Consider the following 21,598-nt stretch of genomic DNA (forward strand, 5'->3'; position numbering starts at 1 on the left):
CTTTTTTGTATCTCTATGCGTGTCTCTCTAGCTTTCTAGAATAAGACGATAACGCAACAACTTTTAATCGAACCTGCAAGTATAATCTGTCTGGATTCCATTAACTGTATTTGTTTATACGCAGTGTTTTTATTCCAATTAAACGCTTTGAAATCTGATGAAGGGTCAGTCTCAAATAGCGGTGCAACAACGTTTGAATTTTAAGGGGAGTCTCTACTTTGTTTTTACCGTCCATGTAAGTGCAACGTTTTAAGTAGCTGTTCCGCAATGCCCATTTATGTAGCAGACTTTTAAAAATAAAGAAATACTTGTATACAGTTACAAGGAGCGTATATTGTGTGCCAATTTTATAACAATTTAATACGTTGTAATTTAAAAAAAAAACTTAAGAAAGTCATGGTTTATTTCATAGACTACCACATAAATTATGACTGTCACGTACTGTGATGTTTTTCACGCGGTGTTAGCGTTTGATAAGCTGGTTGCAAAATTCTGTAATATTAATCGATTTAAGTCCATAAAATGTAATGAATAGAGCACAACTAAAAATCCAAGATGGTGCTGGAGAACGAGGTCGTTGCTCTGAGTGACCCTAAGGAAGAGGTATAGACCTAGTTCAGCATTAAACTAGTTACTACATGACAATTTTAAATGTTGTATTGAGTATCGTATCTCTGCATTGTGTTGTTATTGCTTAGCAATTAGTATTAAATTGTCAAATCTCTGACCGACAGTGCAGAATCAGTGGGTGGGGTAGCCAAAACAAATTGTCCTGCATCGCAGAATCGTTTTAATTTCAGAAAGACTGTCTTCTAAATAAATGAAATATGGATACATCAGAACCCTACATACATTTACACCAACCCTACCGAAAGAAAAATATAGGGCCTGGGTGGGAGTATCGTTAAAGTCACTAAGACCCCATCTGACCCCTACCGAAGCTTACAGTATGGTTGTTACTGGTTGAGTCGTGGGTTCTGTTTGATTCGTGGGTATAGAAATCGCGTGAAATCTCGTGATAGAACGTTCGCACATGATGCAGTTCGTTACGGAAAATGTTTTGACACGGTCACCATTTTTTTCCGATCAAAAATGCGTCGAAAACAAGTAGGCCTTTCCTATACATTCAACCATTCCAATAAATTCGACCACCCCCTTATTTTGTTAATTATGACATCTTTCTGATAAAACTTAAGTTAGTTATGCTTATTTAAAAAAATCTATAACATAGATGTTGTATTTTGGTTAAAAACATGTGAATTTTAGATTTTGTTAGGGAAAAATTAAATTTTGGTAAAAATTAGTAAAATCTGCTACACATGCTATGTAAATGCCAATAATTCTGAAAATATTCACTTTTAAACAGTAGTTTTGTGTTTATTAGCCTACAAGAATATTTATTTTATGATTTACAGTCAAACCTGAATTCAGCGGTCAGTCAAGGGAAATGATCAAAGTGACTGTTGTCCACAGGTGACCGTTGAATTCGGATCACAATTTTAAGAAGGTCGGTCAGTTGGTAGTATTACTACGTCGTTACCCCACCCAGTCATTTGCATACAGTGTAAAACAAATGCTCATTGCATTAACAAAGCATAATAACAGCATTAACTTACGCGTGTACATTGAATAATAGAGAATAATATCTTTTAGATTGATTTGATTTCATATTGTTAAATTAAACAATGACTTTATCAACGCTGATATAATTGTTTACTCATGCATCTCATTCATTCAGTAAATAAAGCTTGTCACGTTCCGTTGACGTCACGTCCGTAAAAGTCTAAAAAGCGGATTCGGTGTCATAAACCGATAGTACGGTGTAATTGTACCGTTCTAATTCAAAGAAATAGCGGTCATTTAATTTAACGATAATTACTTTCAACAAGTCATAAACTCTGATATATTTTCTTTTGAAGATACCCCCACAATTATCTCCGGAAAAGAAACCTTCTCAACACCATTAAATTGTTTACTAGCAGCGGGCCGCTTTTATAATATCATAGACAATTACCGCTTTCAGACGCTTTAAACGCAAAATAGACGGACAAATAATGTGCTGTGTTTTTAATTTTCGCGACTCGAGACGACTGACGCGTGACCGTTAATTTCAGGTCAAACATGAATTTCGGAGTGGAATATAGTGGCCGTTGGCCGTTATGGTCAGGTGGCCGTTAAATTCAAGTGTAATATAGAGTGTTTTTCGTCGGGGGGATTCCAGACTGACCGTTGTCTGCAGGTGACCGGTAAATTCAGGTGGCCGTTAGGTCAGTTTCGACTGTATATCCAAATTACTTCAAAAGTTTTATGTTTTCCTATCAAAATGATGACTGAACAGATTGAAAGGAAAGATACCAACAAATCAGGGTTGCTAGGGTGCCCACCTAGAATTGGCCTGTTTCTAAGGAAATACCTGCGTTGTAAATTATTTGCCATACTTTTGTGGGGAAGATATAAAATGTTGAATTAAATGTATCACTTGTGCTGAAAATCTTTTCATTCTATAGAAAAAGTCAATATCACTCTTAAGTGGTTGAATGTATAGGAAAGAAGGCTAAATAGTGTAATTCATCATAACTTTATAGGTCCTTATGAAGTATTTCCTCATTTATGTATTGTTCATATAGTGTTTCAAAGTAACACAAAATTGTTTATTTATGAGTATTTACCATGCTACATCGTCTGTTGACATTTTTTCACAAGAAATTACCCTGTCCTGCAAGGTCAGTTTAAAGGCTATTTATAGTATGCAAATCTTGAAATTCTGGCAGCCAATCAGAACCCACGAATCAACCGGAAGCTTATTTTCATGATGGTAGTTTGACACTATCAACACAGTCGATTATTTTGATGTTTAAAGACGATAAACATTTGGAAAAAAGCAACAAATCTTAAAGAAGAAAGGTTAATAATTATTTTCATTATGATTCATGGTCATATATTTATAAAATATTTGTGATGTAACAACTTTATGAAAATTACCCACGACTCAACCAGACTATAGCATACTACAAAATTAGATGACCGAGAAAATAAAAAAAAATGAAATGATGGCCAGATCAAAGACTACGATAAAGATCATCTTGATTAAAACTAGTGATTTAAAGGAGAAACAGAACAGTGTTATGCATAAAAAAAGAAAAAAAAAGAATGAATCATACATTATATTACCGGTATAAGAAACAATGGCTAAAACATGACCATAATAACACTAATTAGATGGTGGCTCACACACACACATATGTACTGCTTACTGTGTTTATTAATAGTAGAGGTCAGTCACACATGGCACATCCACATCTGGGGCCTGTCCAGGTGCGGATCAGGCTTGTGAATTCTTTATTGTCCCCTACCGGTTTCACCGGAGGGGTCTTTTGGTTTGCGCTCTGTGTGTCCGTCAGTCTGTCACACTTTTCTGGATCCTGCGATAACTTTAAAAGTTCTTCATATTTTTTCATGAAACTTTAAACATGGACAGATGGCAATATGGAGATTATGCACGCAATTTCATTTTGTTCCTACGTCAAGAATTCTGGTTGCTATGGCAACAAATAGACTAGAAATACTGCTGAAAATGGTGGATCCTGCACACTTTTCTGGATCCTGCGATAACTATAAAATTTCTTCATATTTTTTTAATTAAACTGCAGTGTTTTTTTTATGGCAATTTCGGGGCCGATATTCGGCCCCATTCCCCTAAAAAAATAGTGTATATTTTCCCCCAATTTTGTAGAAAAAATCCCCTCTAAAAGTAAAAAAAAAAATTTTTTTTTTTTTTTTTTTTTTAGAAACAACTGTCTAATGATAAATATATCTCAAATTTATTTCATAAACAACTAACAAAGTATATAACTATAATTAATATGATTTTTATTATTATAAAAAGTTATAATATATTTTATTAGTTTTCCCAAATCAGTGGACTGTTCACATGAATTGCATTTTTTCCCAAAATGGCCAGGAAAAGGCCTGATGTATTATATTGTGTCAATATTTGTTGATAAAAACATTCCAATTTGGTCCATTCTATTGATAAAAAATGCTCAAATTTGCCATTTTATCGATTTAAAAAATACCAATTAGACTCAATTGGCTTGGAAAACTGAGACTGTGCATGAAGGCTGAACTGTCTGAAACTAATGTTGAAAAATCATTGATATATATTTAAGAAAAAGGACAGAGACATTCTGCTGTGAATATTACATTCATACATTTATGTGTATTCATATGATAAATACCATTACATATAAAATAGTGAATTTTTAATTTTCCCCTTTTCCTAAAAAACAACGTGTTTTTCCCCTTTGGAAGGGCCCCGCCACCATTCCCCTATAGGTGAAAAAAACACACTGAAACTTGAAACATTGATAGATGGCAATATGGACATTATGCACTTCATTTCATTTTCTTCCTACGTCAAAAATTCTGGTTGCTATGGCAACAAATAATAATTTTTTATTAAATCTGACAATGGTGGAGCCGGTAGGGGACATAATATATTGCTTGGCAATAGTCTTGTATTCATCGGTGGTCCTTATATGATTTGGCAGACTATTCCACACCCGGCTAGCCACAAACTTAAACGAGTTCTTACCATGTGTAACAGTCCTCACTGATGGTACTACAAGTGTGTTTTCATACCTAAGGTTATATGAGGATGACTTGGTTTTGACAAGATCTCTGATATATTTAGGAGAGATATAATTGATCATTTTGTATGACCCTGTTGCAATTGTCCTTAATCTGCTGAGATGAAGGGTAGACAACTTTGCCTTATCTAGCAGGACTGACTATGGAGAGTCATAGTCATTATAGACTTTTTGCAAGGCTCTATACTGAAGCTTTTCAAGTTTTTCTGTATTCGCCTTGCTACAAAAGTGCCACACGATTGGACAATAGTTGAAGTTTGACCAGATGAAGGACTTGAAGATAACCATTCTTGTGTTGAAGTTTAGGAGTTAACTTAACCTTTGTAGGACATCTAATTGCCTAGATGCTTTTTGACAGATGTTTGTGACCTGGCTATCAAAAGTTAATTGGGATTCAAGCATAATACCTAAAAGCTTAACCTTGTCTTCACATTGGATAACTGTAGTGATAAGTTGGAAAGATTTGACCTCTTAATTTGTTTTATTTCCTAAACATATGGCTTGGAATTTATCGGGATTAGCCTGCATTTGGTTATTATCAAACCACTTGATTAGGTCCGCGCTTTCACACTCAATGGTATCTTTAAATACTTTCGTTCTGGTTCATTTTATAGAGAAATTACTGGCCTTGGATTTAGACATTTTCTCTACAGACTTTTGTCCAAAACGCTTGCAGATATTGTCATAATTTTTGGTGTTTAGTCTTCCTACGTGATTTACAGACCAGATATTTTTTTCATTCCTGATAAAGTACCGTAAAACCGCACTTTCCCAATGAGGAAAAAACTACAAACTTCCTAGTTGCTGTAAAAAAATCCCAATTGAAGTTTTCCAAAAAAAAATTATTTTTTTTTAATGGAATTAAATCAGGGGTGTGATTTATGAACCACCTCAAGGGAGGTAAATGCCCTACCTCCAGTACAGAGTACAACTAAACTCTTCATTTGTATCTAGATCCAACAAAGTTGATAACAATTTGTCAAATATGTTTCACCTTGTAAGGGAGGTAATCAGCTGAAAGGAGGAAAAATCACACCCCTGAAAATGCAACATTTACGGTAGTTAGTTTCCATATGCAGCTCTATGGCTTGAACCTAAGTTAGATAATGACAACTTGATAACACTTAGTTATCAATTTTAACATATTTGGGAGCAAAAAATAAAATACTCCAATATCCCATTATGAAGAATTTTATGACGCAAATTTCCTAATTTCAGGGTTTTTCGCACATATTTTTCCCAATTGGGCTGGTACTGATTATTTTCCTAATTTGTCTAAAAAAAATTGCTGTAGACTGAATTCGAGTTTTGTTCCCGTCTGTTGATTTCTTACGAAGTTTCAAGCCTTTGAATGTTCTTTGAAATAACAGTTTCCTTGACTTTTTACTTTAACTCTTTCAAACATTGACCTGCTTTTGGAATAATGGATTATATTTTGATTTTAAATCATGATGTTTTCAATAGGATATAGATGCTGTACGGCTTCAAAGTGCAGCAGAGGGCATTGTGTTCCACAAACACAGAGAACAGGGCTCGACATTTACGGTAGTCCGACTGTCCGGGACAACCAAATTCTTAGTCCGGACAAAGAAATAACGAATCTGTCTGACGGGACAAGTGGTCATTATAATTTAATAACTTAGAAAAAATGCCTTTAAATCCGTTATTTCTGTGGAGTTACCACACAACTTTTTTGATTATATTTTTTTACGTTTAAACGACAAAGCGCGAGATATTCCGATAGTCCCATGTGATACTACACCGAAATGTTCACAAGGGACGCAACCCTTAACATTTTTCTTTGCCAAGATAACAAGAATATTCTCCCTTGTAAAGAATACGCATTTTACGACACCGGTACACACCAATCTTACAGACAATTAATTGACATGACGCCTTATCTATGATCGCTCCGCCCACTAGAATTGATCCACCAATCAGCGATCGATTAATCGGGCGCACTCGTTAGCAACGACCTGTCCGCCATTTTCTAGACAAGCTACATGTTTAGGTTCACTTTTATTCCAATGAGTTTCTTTTGTTTTCCTCTTAAAAAAAAAAATTAAAAATGGTTAAACGGTGTCAATGGGGATTATGTAACTCGGACAATCGATATCCTGAAAGATTAGTTGGTGACATTTAATTTATATCGTTTCCAAAGCCGAAAAGAGATCTTGAGAGGTGTAAGAGATGTATAAATACATGCGGTCGTCACCACGAACAACTGAACGTCAACACTGTCAAAGACAATTATAATATATTTTTATCGGATATACTAGCAGATTTAAATAGTTTATGTTATCGATCTGATTATCACATAATATTTCACCTTTCTTAAATAGTTTTATCAGTTACTAGGTCAGAAGCGAGGTTCATCTGCATTACTTAAAGAGAAATTAAACCCAGCATGAAGCCTAATTCATGCTGTTGTTTTATTACTCTGATAGTAATGCACTTAATTTATTTCACAAACTTGAAATGTCATATAAGCAATAGCTAAGCATTATTAAGTATGTATTATGTCACGTGTGCATGTACAATAATTGAGAATTTTGGTACCCAATTCGTGTAACTTTATGAAATCCCCGTTAAAAATCGTGTTTCTGTGTGTGTCAGAAACAAGTGAAAACCATTTTGTTATTATTTTAATAAAGACGTATCGATAAATGCTATTGTAAAAGAGTTATTATTACTGATATTAGTTAACCAATAAATGCTGTAACTTCGGGGAAGTCGGTACCTGCGCGAGCGTCTGATATTGGTAGCCTTATTAATTTATAATAGCCTGACCGTATTCCATTTCGTACAACGCTAATTTTATAACAGACAATGTCCAAACTTACTGTGTTGTTTTTGCACTTTAAATTATAGTGATTGATAAATGTCCCATAAGCAATGTTTAATATGATTAATATCACTTTTATACGCAATAACATGTGGGATTGCAGTACCCACCCGGCGTCAGAAAGCGCGTAAAACTTCAACGAATTCCCAGTTATAAAGCGCTATTTCGTGTCAAATACACGGGTAGGGGGAATGTTTCGGTAATAATTTTGTTAATAACATGGGTAAATACCGGTGAAGTGTTAATTTATTGCAAATACCACCATTACACGTAATAACGGGTTCGATTTCGGTAAGCGCGCAAACGTTTGAGAGCGTGTTTAATGTACTGATTTACCCGATAAATAGCTGATGTTCTCTTTAATCGTATATTTTTTGCATTTGCAGAATAACTAAATGGCATCAACCCCTTTACAAGTGTAATATGGTGTTAAACAAGTCCACAAAATAATCCGGAATATCGCGTAAATCTATATGCAGTCTATAGGCAAAGAAGCCATTTTGGTGTTAGCTTGTCTAGGTTTTCTTCCCGCTGAGCCACGTGATTAAGTGGGCGGAGCGATCACTGATAAGGCGTCATGTCAATTAACGTAGTGACGTCATCTCTATGTATTTTGTTTACAATATCAGTTCAGTACTGTACATATACAACACAGAACATTTTCTGCTTTATGGTGGCAAAACACAATTTTTTGTCAGGTATTATGGCTTTGTAAAATGTTTAAAAATCAATAATCTCAAGTTTTCCTGTTATTCTAGTCAGTTCTTTTTGTATTGAAATTGCCTACGATTATGTTAACATGTATTTTGAACGATTAAAGTCTTAATGATTGGACCAGTTTGTATTATTTCATTATTCTGCAAAGTACTGAGCAAAATAAGTTAAAATGGTCAGGACAAGTTGCTTTTTGGTCAGGACAAGTGAAATTTTGGTCTACTTGTCCGACCGGACAAGTGGCTTCAAAAGTTAATGTCGAGCCCTGAGAGATAGTTTTTCCTTTTCTGGTTTTCATAAGTTGTTTTTTTGAACAGTCAAACAATCCCACTGAAGCGCTGATATCAGAAATTCTTGGTGACAACAATGATCCTTCGTCAGAAACTAATGTTGAACTAGAAACAGAGCATTCAGAGAGAAATCTAAATGTTAATGCCGAGTCAGCTGTAAGTTTAAATGATAACCAAGATTTGTGTGGATGCTAACGTAGAAGATTGAACATATTTATAACAGTTTGTTATTCAATTTTGAGAGTGTCTGTTTTTGTTATGGATTATTGTAATAATATGAAATATAGGGTATATTGTTTTGAGTCTGTACGCCTGTCAGCTGGCCGTTCTGTTGGTCGGTTATACCTTTTCATTTCCGAATTATTATTTGAATTAGGATTCTTTATACAGAATGCTTGAATAGAATCATGCAAGTTTGTATGAATCATAATGAGGCTTATTTATGAGGAACATGAGAGAATCAAGAAGCCTATTTATTTTGAGATGCAACCGTCGAGGTCACGGGCTTTTAACATTAAATTTGTTTCGGCATGATATCTTGAAAACCTACCATCATGCTTAAGGGTAGGGAATTTTGAGTACAGATTTTGAGGTACAAGGCCAATTAACAGGGACTTTTAACATGAACTTTGTATCTACATAAAATCTAGCCAACGCTTTTATCTACAACTATCAAACCTGGTACGCTGATTTCTTGGGTAACATGAATATGTGATTTGCTCATTTATCTCCAAACAGAGTGGCGCCAGTGATTAACGGCTGTGTTATCCTGCAGTTTTATTGGTTTTTATGCCCCTGGTAGGGTGCCATATTATAGCAGTCTTACTGTCCGTCTGACATTCCGTTTTTTTTTCGCAACACTTTCAAATATTAAGCAATTGTCTGTATAATAACCTTTTTTTTTGAGTTTTTTTTATTCAACGCTTTCAGATATTGAGTTGATTTTTTATGCCCCCTGGTGGAGGGCATATAGTGATTGGACTGTCCGTCAGTCTGTCCGTCTTTCCGTCACACTTTGCGTTTAGGTTTTGAAAAATGCTCATAACTTCTATGTCCCTTGAGATGTAACCTTTATATTTGGTATGCATGTGTATATGGACAAGGCCTTTCCATACGCACAAAAATTTTGACCCCTGTGACCTTGACGTTGAACTTAGGGTCCGCGTTTAGGTTTCGAAATCTGTGTTTAGGTGTCGAAAAATGCTCATAACTTCTATGTTCCTTGAGATATAACCTTCATATTTGGTGTGCATGTGCAGTGTTCTGCCGTGAATCTGTACTGTTGGGGACAGGGACCCTTTAGGGTTAAAAAAGTGGGGACAAAAGGGAAAAATTTGGGGACAAAGAAATACATTTGTAGCAGAATTACAATTTCAGAAACTAATAACCTTTTACTTGCACTCTTAAACTGGCTAGATTTATTCCTACAGCCAGTCCACAGGATGTAAGGCGTAACAAAAATAATTGTTTGTTTCTGGTGGCCCGACCCTACCTAATTTTTTTGTCGCCGGTCCTTATCTTTTTTGAGCCCAGAATTCGAAAAAAATCGGACCGCGTATTTTTCGGCGATGCTCAATAAACTTGTCTACGTTATCCGCATATCATTTTTATTGTTATTGAAGCGCACGTGGTAGCTGGCCAATCAGCAATGAGTTTGCTCACACATAATATTGGGTCATTCATGCGCAGACACTGTACACTTGGAATACACAGTCAGTTGATCTTGTCGTCCGCCAACAATATAGCGGCCGATGGCAAACGTTGTATTTAAAGATTAACAAATCAAAAGAAGCGTACCAATAAATAAATTATTTCTAAGCTGATTACTTAACACCTTTCTCCCGACTATCGATCTGAATTAAAGGATGATAATTAAATAATTAGTTCTTTTTCAACGATGTAACACATTTTTGCCGATTATCGTTTGAAATTAAAAGGTGATAATTAAGTTGTTTTTTACCCACAAAAAATGCTATTGTAAAGCAATATGTCAACCAAATTGTATATTTGCTAGGTTTTGCAATGCCTGCAGTCAAACGATATGCACATTTTATTTAATGTGGCTAACGCGCACAATTTTTTGGACTGTCGTTTTCGGATACATTATTTTTCGTCGATTATAATTTATTTTCGAAGTTCTTTATAGAAGAAATAGAATGACAAATGCACATGCGGAGATACGGACGGTGTGGTTTATAATATTTTAAATTGTATTCACCTGAAAATACAATTGGAAAGACTATAAAAAAGAACAATTAGTAAGGGCTCTGGATGGGGTGGGGGATCTGCCCTTTATTCCTGTTGGATTCCTGCGGCTGCGGTTCCAAGACCCCCGGCCTTATTTTCAGGATTTCAAATTTGGAACAATTGACACCCCTATTAAATGTACATCTATAAAATAACTTAAGTTTGTACTTTGACAAGTACCATACTAATTATTTCTATATTGAAAAATGTATGTTACATTATGATATGTGATATGCCCTTGTTGTCATTAAAAGAAATATAAACAAGTTGATAGTAAATGTATATATAATTATTTCAAAACCTGTTTTCGCGCATCGAAAAACAAAAACCTGGTTGGCTCAAAGAAATTTTGGGACAGCGCTAGCCCTGGTAGATAGACCCCACGACACCAGTACATAATATAATCTAAAAATGTGGTCCTTTGGAAGCATAAACTGCATCCAAGAAATATAATAGCACACCCAGTTTGATTGGGTCTGTTCATGGTGATAATGTTACATGCAACACCACTCGCGTCCCCCTAGCATGGCTTTTAGGCTATTTAATATATTATAAATTATAAATAATATAGTATATACTCCATGATCCCAAAGGAACAGAAAGTATAACAACACTGAATCCCTATAGACACTGAGGGTCAAGCTTACTGCGACTTTAGTTATGCCTTTTATTGGTCATAAAATGGACTATTAAAGCCGTTGCCAGAAGTCAACATTAAACTCGGAAATAAGGAATGCAACAAATGCAAAATTAATGAACAGCAAGTTTTTATTTCATTAAAGCATTTAAATAAAGCCATATAGCATTACATACATCATCAAATTTATTGTAGATACAGTTGTACACAAAAAAAATGAGAAGAAGATGCACCATGTACCACATTTTCTAAAATAAAAATATTTTTAGAAATAAAATTATTTGCCTACCTACCTACCCTAATTTTTTAGGCCATGTCAGTGGAAACAAACATATTTTTTGTTAGGCCTAACATTCTAATTCAAACTTGAACATTTTTTTAAATTTTTAAAAACTGTCAAACAATTGTAAATATATGAACCAAACTTTTAACAGTTACATGTATTTAATGTCTCCATCTACGTCTGTCTACATCTGCTTCAATGGAATTAGAGGCAAAGATTCACATTTGCTTTACATTTCTCCAGTGATCTAAAGCCTTTTCAAATTAGAATTACCGATAGTAAAGGCTTTTCTTGTTTGGGCTTTATGCACAAACTGCATGTCATTTTGTTGTGTCAAACAGTAACCAAGAAAATTCTCAAAGCCAATTTGCATGGCATGTACGTTTAGGGGCAGACTTTTTTTCGTCATTGCTAAACGATGTTGGTACTTGGGAAGACTCTGTTGGGGTGTTATTACTATCGATATATTTTCTTATTTTACTTGCCGGAGGAAAAAAAACTCAAAATGGATTTTGTTTTCTTCGGCCGGTCACTTTCCGCCATTTTGATAGGTGTGGAAATTTCCTTGATAACTGATTGGTTGTTATAGTCTCAACTAACCAATGAAATAAAGTGTTATTAAAGTAAATTAAGGATTGGCAGCGAAATGACATCACGTCCAATGAAATAGTTCGTTCCAATTACGCATTTACTCGATTTCTTAAACAACTTTCAAATTTAATTGATTAATTTTTATTCCTAATTTCTGTGCGCCCGCGGACCCATATATGTTAAACGGATGGGGACAAATCTCTTTTTTTTGCACCAATTACGCAAGGGCGCATCCACAGCAGAACACTGATGTGTATAATGACAAGGCCTTTCCATACGCACACAAATTTTGACCCCTGTGACCTTGACCTTGAACTTAGGGTCCGTGTTTAGGTTTCAAAATCTGTGTTCAGGTTTCGAAAAAAGCTCATAACTTCTATCAAGCGTTTATAGGGGGCATAAGTCATCCTATAGTGACAGCTCTTGTTGTATGTGAGTCTACCGTTCTACCTACGTGTTACAGATCAATTGTGAGTTTCGTTACAGTCAATTGATTTTTGGCGAAGTTATTCGCCTTGGACTTAAAAATTTTCTCTAAAATAACTGTTTTCTGGAGATATTTTACGAAAGGCTTTCAGATATTTAGCTGTTTTTTGGTATGTGAGTCTATCTACATTACTTTCAGATGAAGTGTGAGTTTCATTTTGGTCCATTGAGTTTTGGCAAAGTTATGGGCCTTTGACTTAACAATTTTATCTTAAATACCCGGTAGCTACTTTGCAGCTTCAAAGGGCTGTAGGGGGCATAGTATTTCATAAACACAGGTCTTGTTGTTCTTACTCTTTTTTTTTAATGTGTGCATTATTTTTATCTCTTGACCTTTTGTAAGATAGTACTGCATAGCACCATCCACCATTTCTTGGCAATCACGAACTCTATCTTGAATTACCGTAAATACTGTAAGTTTTCGGACACTCGATTTATAGACATACCCATTTTTAGCCAAAATAATAATTATTGTGTGACTCCTAACTTTCGGACGTCAGGGTTTTGGTCAATAATTAATGGCTCAAAGTTTTCTGACAGTTAATTATCCCCCGCCATCGGCGGAGGGATATTGTTTTGGCGTTGTCCGTCCGTATTTCCGTCCGTCCGGAGCCATATCTTGGAATATATGGATAAGGGGATGATGCACGCCAAATGGCATTGTACACCATCTGTTAATAACGGAGTAATGGCCCTTTGTATCTTGAAAAAAGGCTTTTTTGAGTGTCAGATATAACACTTTTGTGTCCAGAAGCATATTCGCGGGGATATCAATTCAACGAATTTGCTTGTTTTACATAACTCTGCCTTCAATCTTGCGTTTTACATCCGGACCATGATTATTAAACCTGGCTGATAAATGCCTTAAAGCAATTAAATTTACCTGATCAGATATATAACTAGGTATACCGGTAATGATCAATGCTTACACCAAACAGCTTTAAGTGAAACATATATAAAAGTTACTTATACTTTTCAGCATGATATATTACAAGCACGTGTTATTATTCGTTGAAACAATTGAAGCTGTTCACATTTCATACCCGTATCCGATCGTCAATGCAATATTTTTAGTGTGTCTCTACATTTTCAAACAACTGTATTTTTATGCCCCCTTTCGAAGAAAAGGGGGTATATAGTTTTCGCACTGTCCGTCTGTATGTCAGTCTGTCAGTCTGTCACACTTTTCGTGTCCGCTCTCTAATTCAAATATTTTTCATCCGATCTTTACGAAACTTGTCCAAAAGTTGTATCTAGACAATATCTAGGTCAAGTTCGAATATGGGTCATGCCAGGTCAAAAACTAGGTCACGGGGTCAAAAAAACAAATCCAAGGGAAGTAATAAGCTTTAAATGGACATAATTATCTGACCTGCCAAATTATATATTTTTGTTAAATAAATCAAAGCGGCGCAGTAGGCGGCATTGTGTTTCTGACAAACACATCGTGGTAAAAGGTCACGGTCATCCTACAAGGTCTAAGGTCAAAAATACAAATCCAAGGGAAGTAATAAGCTTTAAAGGGAGATAATTATTCAATATTGAACATAGCAACTTGATATTTGGCATTCATGTGTATCTCATGGAGCTGCACATTTTGAGTGGTGAATCTACAGTCACGATAGTGGCTTTTAATTATTTGCTACTAAAAATAGAGATTTGTTAGAGACAATTATTTTCAAGGGAAGTAATTTATATAATTATAAATCTCAGATTATATATTTCCTTACCAAGAATTTAAGATTTTTTCACAGTTACTGTACAGATTTTTTATTTTGATTATTTGATTATTATGGACAAAATCCAAGGGTAGTAATAAGCTTTAAAGGGAGATGATTTCTATACCTGCCAAATGATAAATAGAAATTTTATTTCAAAGCGGCGCAGTAGGGGGCATTGTGTTTCTGACGAACACATCTCTTGTTAATCTCTAAATTTGCGGACACTTGTATATAAAAAAAATATTTTAAGTATCTACATCTTCTAACAAGAAAAAGCATAATTATTATAAAGTGTCTGAAAACTAAGAGTAATTACTGTAAATTTATTGTCATTAAACTATGTTTATTTGAATGTACATTGAACAATGATGTACGTTTGTATGTACATGTAGGCATTATAATATTAATATATTTCCATAAAAAAAATCAACATTAAAAAATAAAATAATGCTGTTGGATTCTGGCAAATATTTTGGATTTGTTGTGTGTGTTTATGTATTTGGATATGTGGGGTGATGAGGTAACTTGGAGTAAAGGAACATTGATTTTGATGTACCGTATATGTCCTTATTGACGCTTATGACCTAATAGCAGGCAGTCTTATCTTGGGTTCATCAGAATTTATCGGAACCATAAGATAAGATTTAAGTAGCGCGTAATCCATTAAAGAGTGGCACGTAACATCTGAAAACATTGTTTTTGCGGCCATTTTGTTTGCAAAACGATGACACAGTAAATATGCTACCATGCGAGTATACTACCTAGGTTACAAACCAAAAATATTAATAATTATTCTCGTCAGCAATTATGCATTTGATTTCCTAAAACAAAACGGAACGAGTACTCTGTTTCTGTTAAGCTATTACCATTTACAATTTTCATTATTGATTATAATATTTTGTCGATGTGTATTCCTCGAGGACTGCGTGTATCTCGGGTGCTTGGCAGCAGTGAAAGGACGTTGTCATGAGTGGCATGTGCGCTCTACACCGATAACCCCAACTGTATGGTATTTAGCGTTCAGGTGTATGTTTGTCACACTATAAATACATATCCACTAGACGCAGCGAAGGCGTGAAATACCAGGTTAAACTGGATTTAATGGTAAGTGTGTCTTCATGGTAAATATTTATGTCGATGAAAAATAAAATGGGATCCACAGCCGATTTGCATTCAATTGGACATCACGATGCAGCAGGTCTGCAGCAGACTATGTCATATGATTGGATTAAACAATGTTGTGAGTGGCAGGTAATGAAAACGTTCCACTGTTCAAATGTCAGGAATATGTAATAGTGGTTCAAATTTAACGTGCAGGGGTCTTGAAAAAAACATGCCCAGTGCGCGTCAATAAGGACATATACGGTAAACAGGTTAAAGATTTAACTCACAATTGATTGAAACATGAAAATGGTTCTTAAAGAATGCTTTGACATTGTATAACCCAAGTTGGAATTCTAGTTACTTGTAAGAAAAGGTACACACTGATTGATTTTGGAGTCAACGGGTCTAATCTATTTACTTATGTCATCCAAACTATTATTCTTTAAGTTCATAAGAAGGGCCTTGTAAAATGAAAACTATTTCCACATATTGTCTTGTGATTTCTTTAACTGAGGTGTTTATAAATTAAATGCTGTATTGGCCAGCTAGCTTATTAGGTAGAGCATTTGACTACAAATTCAAGGATTGATTGATTTCTGTCCCAGACACCTGTTTTGTGAGGTGATTTTTTTAATATATTAAAAGTCATTTAAACTTGCACCTTGTTGTTGTGTATGACAGTCTGGTGTTGTGAATTACAACCGGTTGTAGTGTGTCTGCTGTTGTGGATGTACCTCTGTTGTATGTGACAGTCTATTGTTTTGTATGTCACTCTGTTGTTGTATATTATGCTCTTTTGTTGTGTATGAAACTCTTTTGTTGTTTATGAAACTATGATGTTGTGCATGACCGTATGTTTTTGTGTATGAAGTATGTTTTTCTGTATGACACACTGTTGTTGTATATAATGCTCTTTTGTTGTGTATGCAGTGATTTTTTGCATTCAAAACCTGGTCTGGTTATCGGCCCTATTCCTAATGGAAAAAGCAAATATATAACCCAAATGGGAGCTTAAAATTCCCAATGAAAGGTTTCCAAAAAAATCTAAATATTTTGTTCAATGCCCATCCATATAAACCATAGTTAATATAATACTGAAAACACTTGTAGTCCCAATTTTGAAGCATTTTTTAGCAAAACAACAACAACACTAATTTCCCAATTTTAATCATAACGCCGAAAATTTTCCCAAACCAAAGGGACCCGGCCCCATTCCCAAAATGATGTAAAAACCACTGGTTACAGTGGTATGGTACTCTGTTGTAGAGTGTTGTTGTGTATAACACTCTGTTGTGTATGACAGTATGTTATTGTGTATTTCCAGCCTGAGGCTGAGGAGGAGGAGGAGGTGGACTTGGTGGTAAGCAATCTGATCTTGGTTATAGTTTCTTACTTTTTAAAAAGATTGTCACTTGGTAATTGACATGAATTGCTGCTCTTTATATATCAGGCTGCTATATTAATAATTCAATATTATATAAAGCCATTGAATTGCAATACCTTTTTTTGACTTTTGAGAGCTGTATCAACCAGCAACTACTTCATATTATCAAACTTACAATCTAAATAGGTTAAGGGTTGTAATTCTTTAGTATTACTACTGTGTTGTTTAGGACCCCGTGGATGAAGTTCGAGCCAAGTGTGAGATGGACTCCAAGGCCCAGCAACTGAACCTGATCCTGCAAGCATGCAACGACCGAGTCAGCAAGCGCTCCAACACAGAGGAATCCTGTCATGAGGAACTCATTGACTACGTGCAGCATGTAGACCACTGTGTATGTACCTTCATTGACTGTATGCAGCATGTAGACCGCTGTATGCACCTTCATTGACTGTATGCAGCATGTAGACCACTGTGTATGTACCTTCATTGACTGTATGCAGCATGTAGACCACTGTGTATGTACCTTCATTGACTGTATGCAGCATGTAGACCACTGTGTATGTACCTTCATTGACTGTATGCAGCATGTAGACCAGTCTATGTATGTACCATCATTGACTATGCGCAGCATATAGACCACTGTGTATGTACAATTATTGACTTTGTGCAGCATGTAGACCGCTGTATGTTCCATCATTGACAATATGCAGCATGTAGACCACTGTGTATGTACAATCATTGACTTTGTGCAGCATGTAGACCGCTATGTTCCATCATTGACAATATGCAGCATGTAGACCAGTCTATGTATGTTCCATCATTGACTGTATGCAGCATGTAGACCAGTCTATGTATGTACCATCATTGACTATGCGCAGCATATAGACCACTGTGTATGTACAATCATTGACTTTGTGCAGCATGTAGACCGCTGTATGTTCCATCATTGACAATATGCAGCATGTAGACCACTGTGTATGTACAATCATTGACTTTGTGCAGCATGTAGACCGCTGTATGTTCCATCATTGACAATATGCAGCATGTAGACCAGTCTATGTATGTTCCATCATTGACTGTATGCAGCATGTAGACCAGTCTATGTATGTACCATCATTGACTATGCGCAGCATATAGACCACTGTGTATGTACAATCATTGACTTTGTGCAGCATGTAGACCGCTGTATGTTCCATCATTGACAATATGCAGCATGTAGACCACTGTGTATGTACAATCATTGACTTTGTGCAGCATGTAGACCGCTGTATGTACCATCATTGACTATGTGCAGCATGTAGACCACTGTGTATGTACCATAATTGACTATGTGCAGCATGTAGACCACTGTGTACATGTCTGGTCTTATCAGATTTTACACTTAAAATTATCAATAATTAAATCTAATAATTAACAAGTTACCAAAAAAATGCAATGTACACATTATTAATTGGTACCTTCTGGTTATATTAGAGGATTTTTTACAGTGACTGAAACATTGAACAAAGTTGCAATCAGATAATCATCTTTTAAGTTTTTAGCTCACCTGATTGCTCAGGTGAGCTTTTGTGACCGAAATTTGTCCGTCTTCCGTCCGTCCGTCCATCGTCCACATTTGGTTTGTAAACACTCTAGAGGCCACATTTCATGTCCGATCTTCATGAAACTTGGTCAGAAGATTTGTATCAATGATATCTCCGTCAAGTTCGAAATTGGGTCATGCTGGGTCAAAAACTAGGTCACCAGGTCAAAAAAAAAGAAAAACTTTGTAAACACTGTGGAAGTCACATTTCATGACAAATCTTCATGTTACTTTGTCAAAATGTTTGCCTTAATGATATGTTGGTCGAGTTCAAAAGTGGTTCTGGTCCGTTGAAAAACATGGCCGCCAGTGGGCGGGGCAGTTTTCCTTATTTGGCTATAGAGAAACCTTGTAAACACTCTAAAGTCACAATTTTTGCCCAATCATCATGAAAGTTGGTCAAAACATTGGTTTTATTGATATCTCGGACGAGTTGGAAAATGGTCCAGATCGGTGAAAAAACATGGCCGCCAGAAGCGGGGCATTTTTCTGTATATGTATATAGTGAAAACATTTGAACACTCTAGAAGTCACATTTTTGGCCCAATTTTCATGAAATTTGGTCAGAACATTTGTTTTCTTGATATGAGAATTGAGTTCGAAAATGGTTCCGGTCAGTTGAATAACATGGCTGCCGGGGGGGGGGGGGGCAGTTTTCTTATATTTGTAAAGTTAAAAAAGCTTGTGAACAGTCTAGAAATCACATTTTTTGCCCAATCATCAAGAAACTTGGTACAAAGATTGGTTTTATATATATCACATAATTAATGCCATAATTATTGCCCTTAGATTGTCCAAATTTTCATTATATTATACAAAATCCTTGTGAACACTCTAGAGGTCACAATTTTGTTTCAGATTTTATGAATCTTGGTCATAATATTTATGCCCCCCTTCGAAGAAGAGGGGTATATTGTTTTGCACATGTCGGTCGGTCGGTCAGTCGGTAGGTCCATCGGTCGGTCCGTCCACCAGATGGTTTCCGGATGATAACTCAAGAACGCTTAGGCCTAGGATCATGAAACTTCATAGGTACATTGATCATGACTGGCAGATGACCCCTATTGATTTTCAGGTCACTAGATCAAAGGTCAAGGTCACAGTGACTCGAAATAGTAAAATGGTTTCCGGATGATAACTCAAGAATGCTTAGGCCTAGGATCATGAAACTTCATAGGTACATTGATCATGATTTGCAGATGAACCCTATTGATTTTCAGGTCACTAGGTCAAAGGATAAGGTCACAGTGACTCGAAATAGTAAAATGGTTTCCGGATGATAACTCAAGAATGCTTAGGCCTAGGATCATGAAACTTCATAGGTACATTGATCATGACTGGCAGATGACCCCTATTGATTTTCAGGTCACTAGGTCAAAGGTCAAGGTCACAGTGACTCGAAATAGTAAAATGGTTTCCGGATGATAACTCAATAATGCTTACGCCTAGGATCATGAAACTTCATAGGTACATTGATCATGACTGGCAGGTGACCCCTATTGATTTTCAGGTCAAAGGTCAAGGTCAAAGTGACAAAAAACGTATTCACACAATGGCTGACACTACAACTGACAGCCCATATGGAGGGCATGCATGTTTTAGAAACAGCCCTTGTTATTTTTGTAAGCAAAGTTTGATGTTTGGTAAGGGGGGGGGGGGGTCAACTCAAAATATAGGTCACCAGGTCAAATCTTACAAAAACAAAAACACTCCATATGCCAGAGTTTTGGTTCAATAATGATGAAACTTGACCAGGATGTTTGTCTGGACAATATCTAGGTCAAGTTTGACGTTTGGTAAAGATTGAATTAACCGACTCCTCTCATGGAGCGAACTAGGGCCATCTTGGCCCTCTTGTTATAAACTACTGTATGGTTTGTTTCTTGTGGATTTAAACAGACAGATAGACAGACAGATTGATTGTCTGATTTAAACCAACGCATTGTACATTAAGGTATTGCCTTCTTTTTCAGGTTGGAAAGAAGATATTCAGCAAACTGAAATAATAACATTCATGGATATAGATGCAAACATTTAATTTTGACTGTTTCCTGACATTTCAAGAAATTGAGTCTTTGACTGTGGACACCATTTGGGCACTACAGATACATAAGTTTAAGTTATGAATGCCTATTGTGTGTTAATTGTATTGAATTGCTTCAAATACATATATTTGGCAAAGTTTTAGAATAAAAAAAAATAAAACATGTACCTTTGCGAATTTACTTAGTTGTTAACAAAAGTCCAAAATCTGTTGTATTCGGATTATTGTTTCTTGTATGCTATGCATTGCATTTGTCATAAGTAAATACAATCTTGTTTATATCTAATGTCATGGTCAGAAAATGGTCCAGATTTTTAAATAGGGTGTGAAGTTTTTATGTCCCTGGATCGAATGATCGGGGGTATATTGTTTTTCGCCTGTTTGTCTGTCATTTTATGTGTCTGTCATTGTATGCGTCACAAACTTTGCAATATTGAAGATAGCAACTTGATATTTGGCATGCATGTGTATCTCATGCAGCTGCACATTTTCAGTGGTGAAAGGTCAAGGTCATTCTTCAAGGTCAAAGGTCAAATAAATGGCTTCAAAGCAGCGCAGTAGGGGGCATTGTGTTTCACAAACACAGCTCTTGTTTCTTTATGCATTCTACTGAAGTCCAGTAATGCAATGTATTCAAATTCTACATGTGTAGGGATAAAGAAAGTCTTTAAGTATTAAGTTGTGCATGTGTAAATATTTTATTCCTCAACCGTAAGGTGGAAGGGGTAGTACAGGTTGCATTTTCACATGACATTGTGGGGTTCACAATTAAACTTAAGTGGATGTTAACACACCAGTAAGTGGTATTTTTTTTTTACATAACTTTTTAAAACAATTTGTCCTAAGAATTTAAACTAGTGCATAAAAGACAGATTTGTATGCTGCTCATGGTGATGTGAATTACACCAGAATTACTTCATGTAAAAAGCCTGTGTTCTTGGCATTTAGTTCGATGTGTACAGCGTTCATGTACACGGTTATGCTACACGCAAGGTGCAATTTTAGCACCAATTTCAGGTGT

At 35.7% G+C, this 21,598-nt stretch overlaps 1 protein-coding gene across 2 annotated transcripts; it reads left to right on the forward strand.

The window, feature by feature from the left end:
• Positions 1-474: 474 nt before the first annotated feature.
• On the forward strand, positions 475-20,744 carry LOC127861955 (cytochrome b-c1 complex subunit 6, mitochondrial-like). 2 transcript variants are annotated; one of them, XM_052400732.1, is made up of 4 exons: positions 475-603; positions 16,892-16,927; positions 17,181-17,424; positions 20,507-20,744. In XM_052400732.1, the coding sequence occupies exons 1-3, from the start codon at positions 556-558 to the stop codon at positions 17,397-17,399; spliced, it is 303 nt and encodes a 100-aa protein (XP_052256692.1). In that variant the 5' UTR covers positions 475-555; the 3' UTR covers positions 17,400-17,424; positions 20,507-20,744. The 2 variants fall into 2 exon arrangements, with proteins under 2 accessions (XP_052256692.1, XP_052256693.1); XM_052400733.1 differs by having other exon boundaries at positions 17,181-17,342.
• The last annotated feature ends 854 nt before the right edge of the window (positions 20,745-21,598 follow it).

The sequence above is a fragment of the Dreissena polymorpha genome, chromosome 16, assembly GCF_020536995.1.
Source record: "Dreissena polymorpha isolate Duluth1 chromosome 16, UMN_Dpol_1.0, whole genome shotgun sequence".
Classification (NCBI taxonomy): domain Eukaryota; kingdom Metazoa; phylum Mollusca; class Bivalvia; order Myida; family Dreissenidae; genus Dreissena; species Dreissena polymorpha.

Excerpts from the sequence above, each read along its gene's own strand:
- LOC127861955 (XM_052400732.1), top strand. The coding sequence starts at position 556 with ATGGTGCTGGAGAACGAGGTCGTTGCTCTGAGTGACCCTAAGGAAGAG. Across the intron at positions 604-16,891 it reads TGAGTGACCCTAAGGAAGAG|CCTGAGGCTGAGGAGGAGGA; the intron begins GTATAGACCTAG and ends GTGTATTTCCAG. Across the intron at positions 16,928-17,180 it reads AGGAGGAGGTGGACTTGGTG|GACCCCGTGGATGAAGTTCG; the intron begins GTAAGCAATCTG and ends TGTGTTGTTTAG.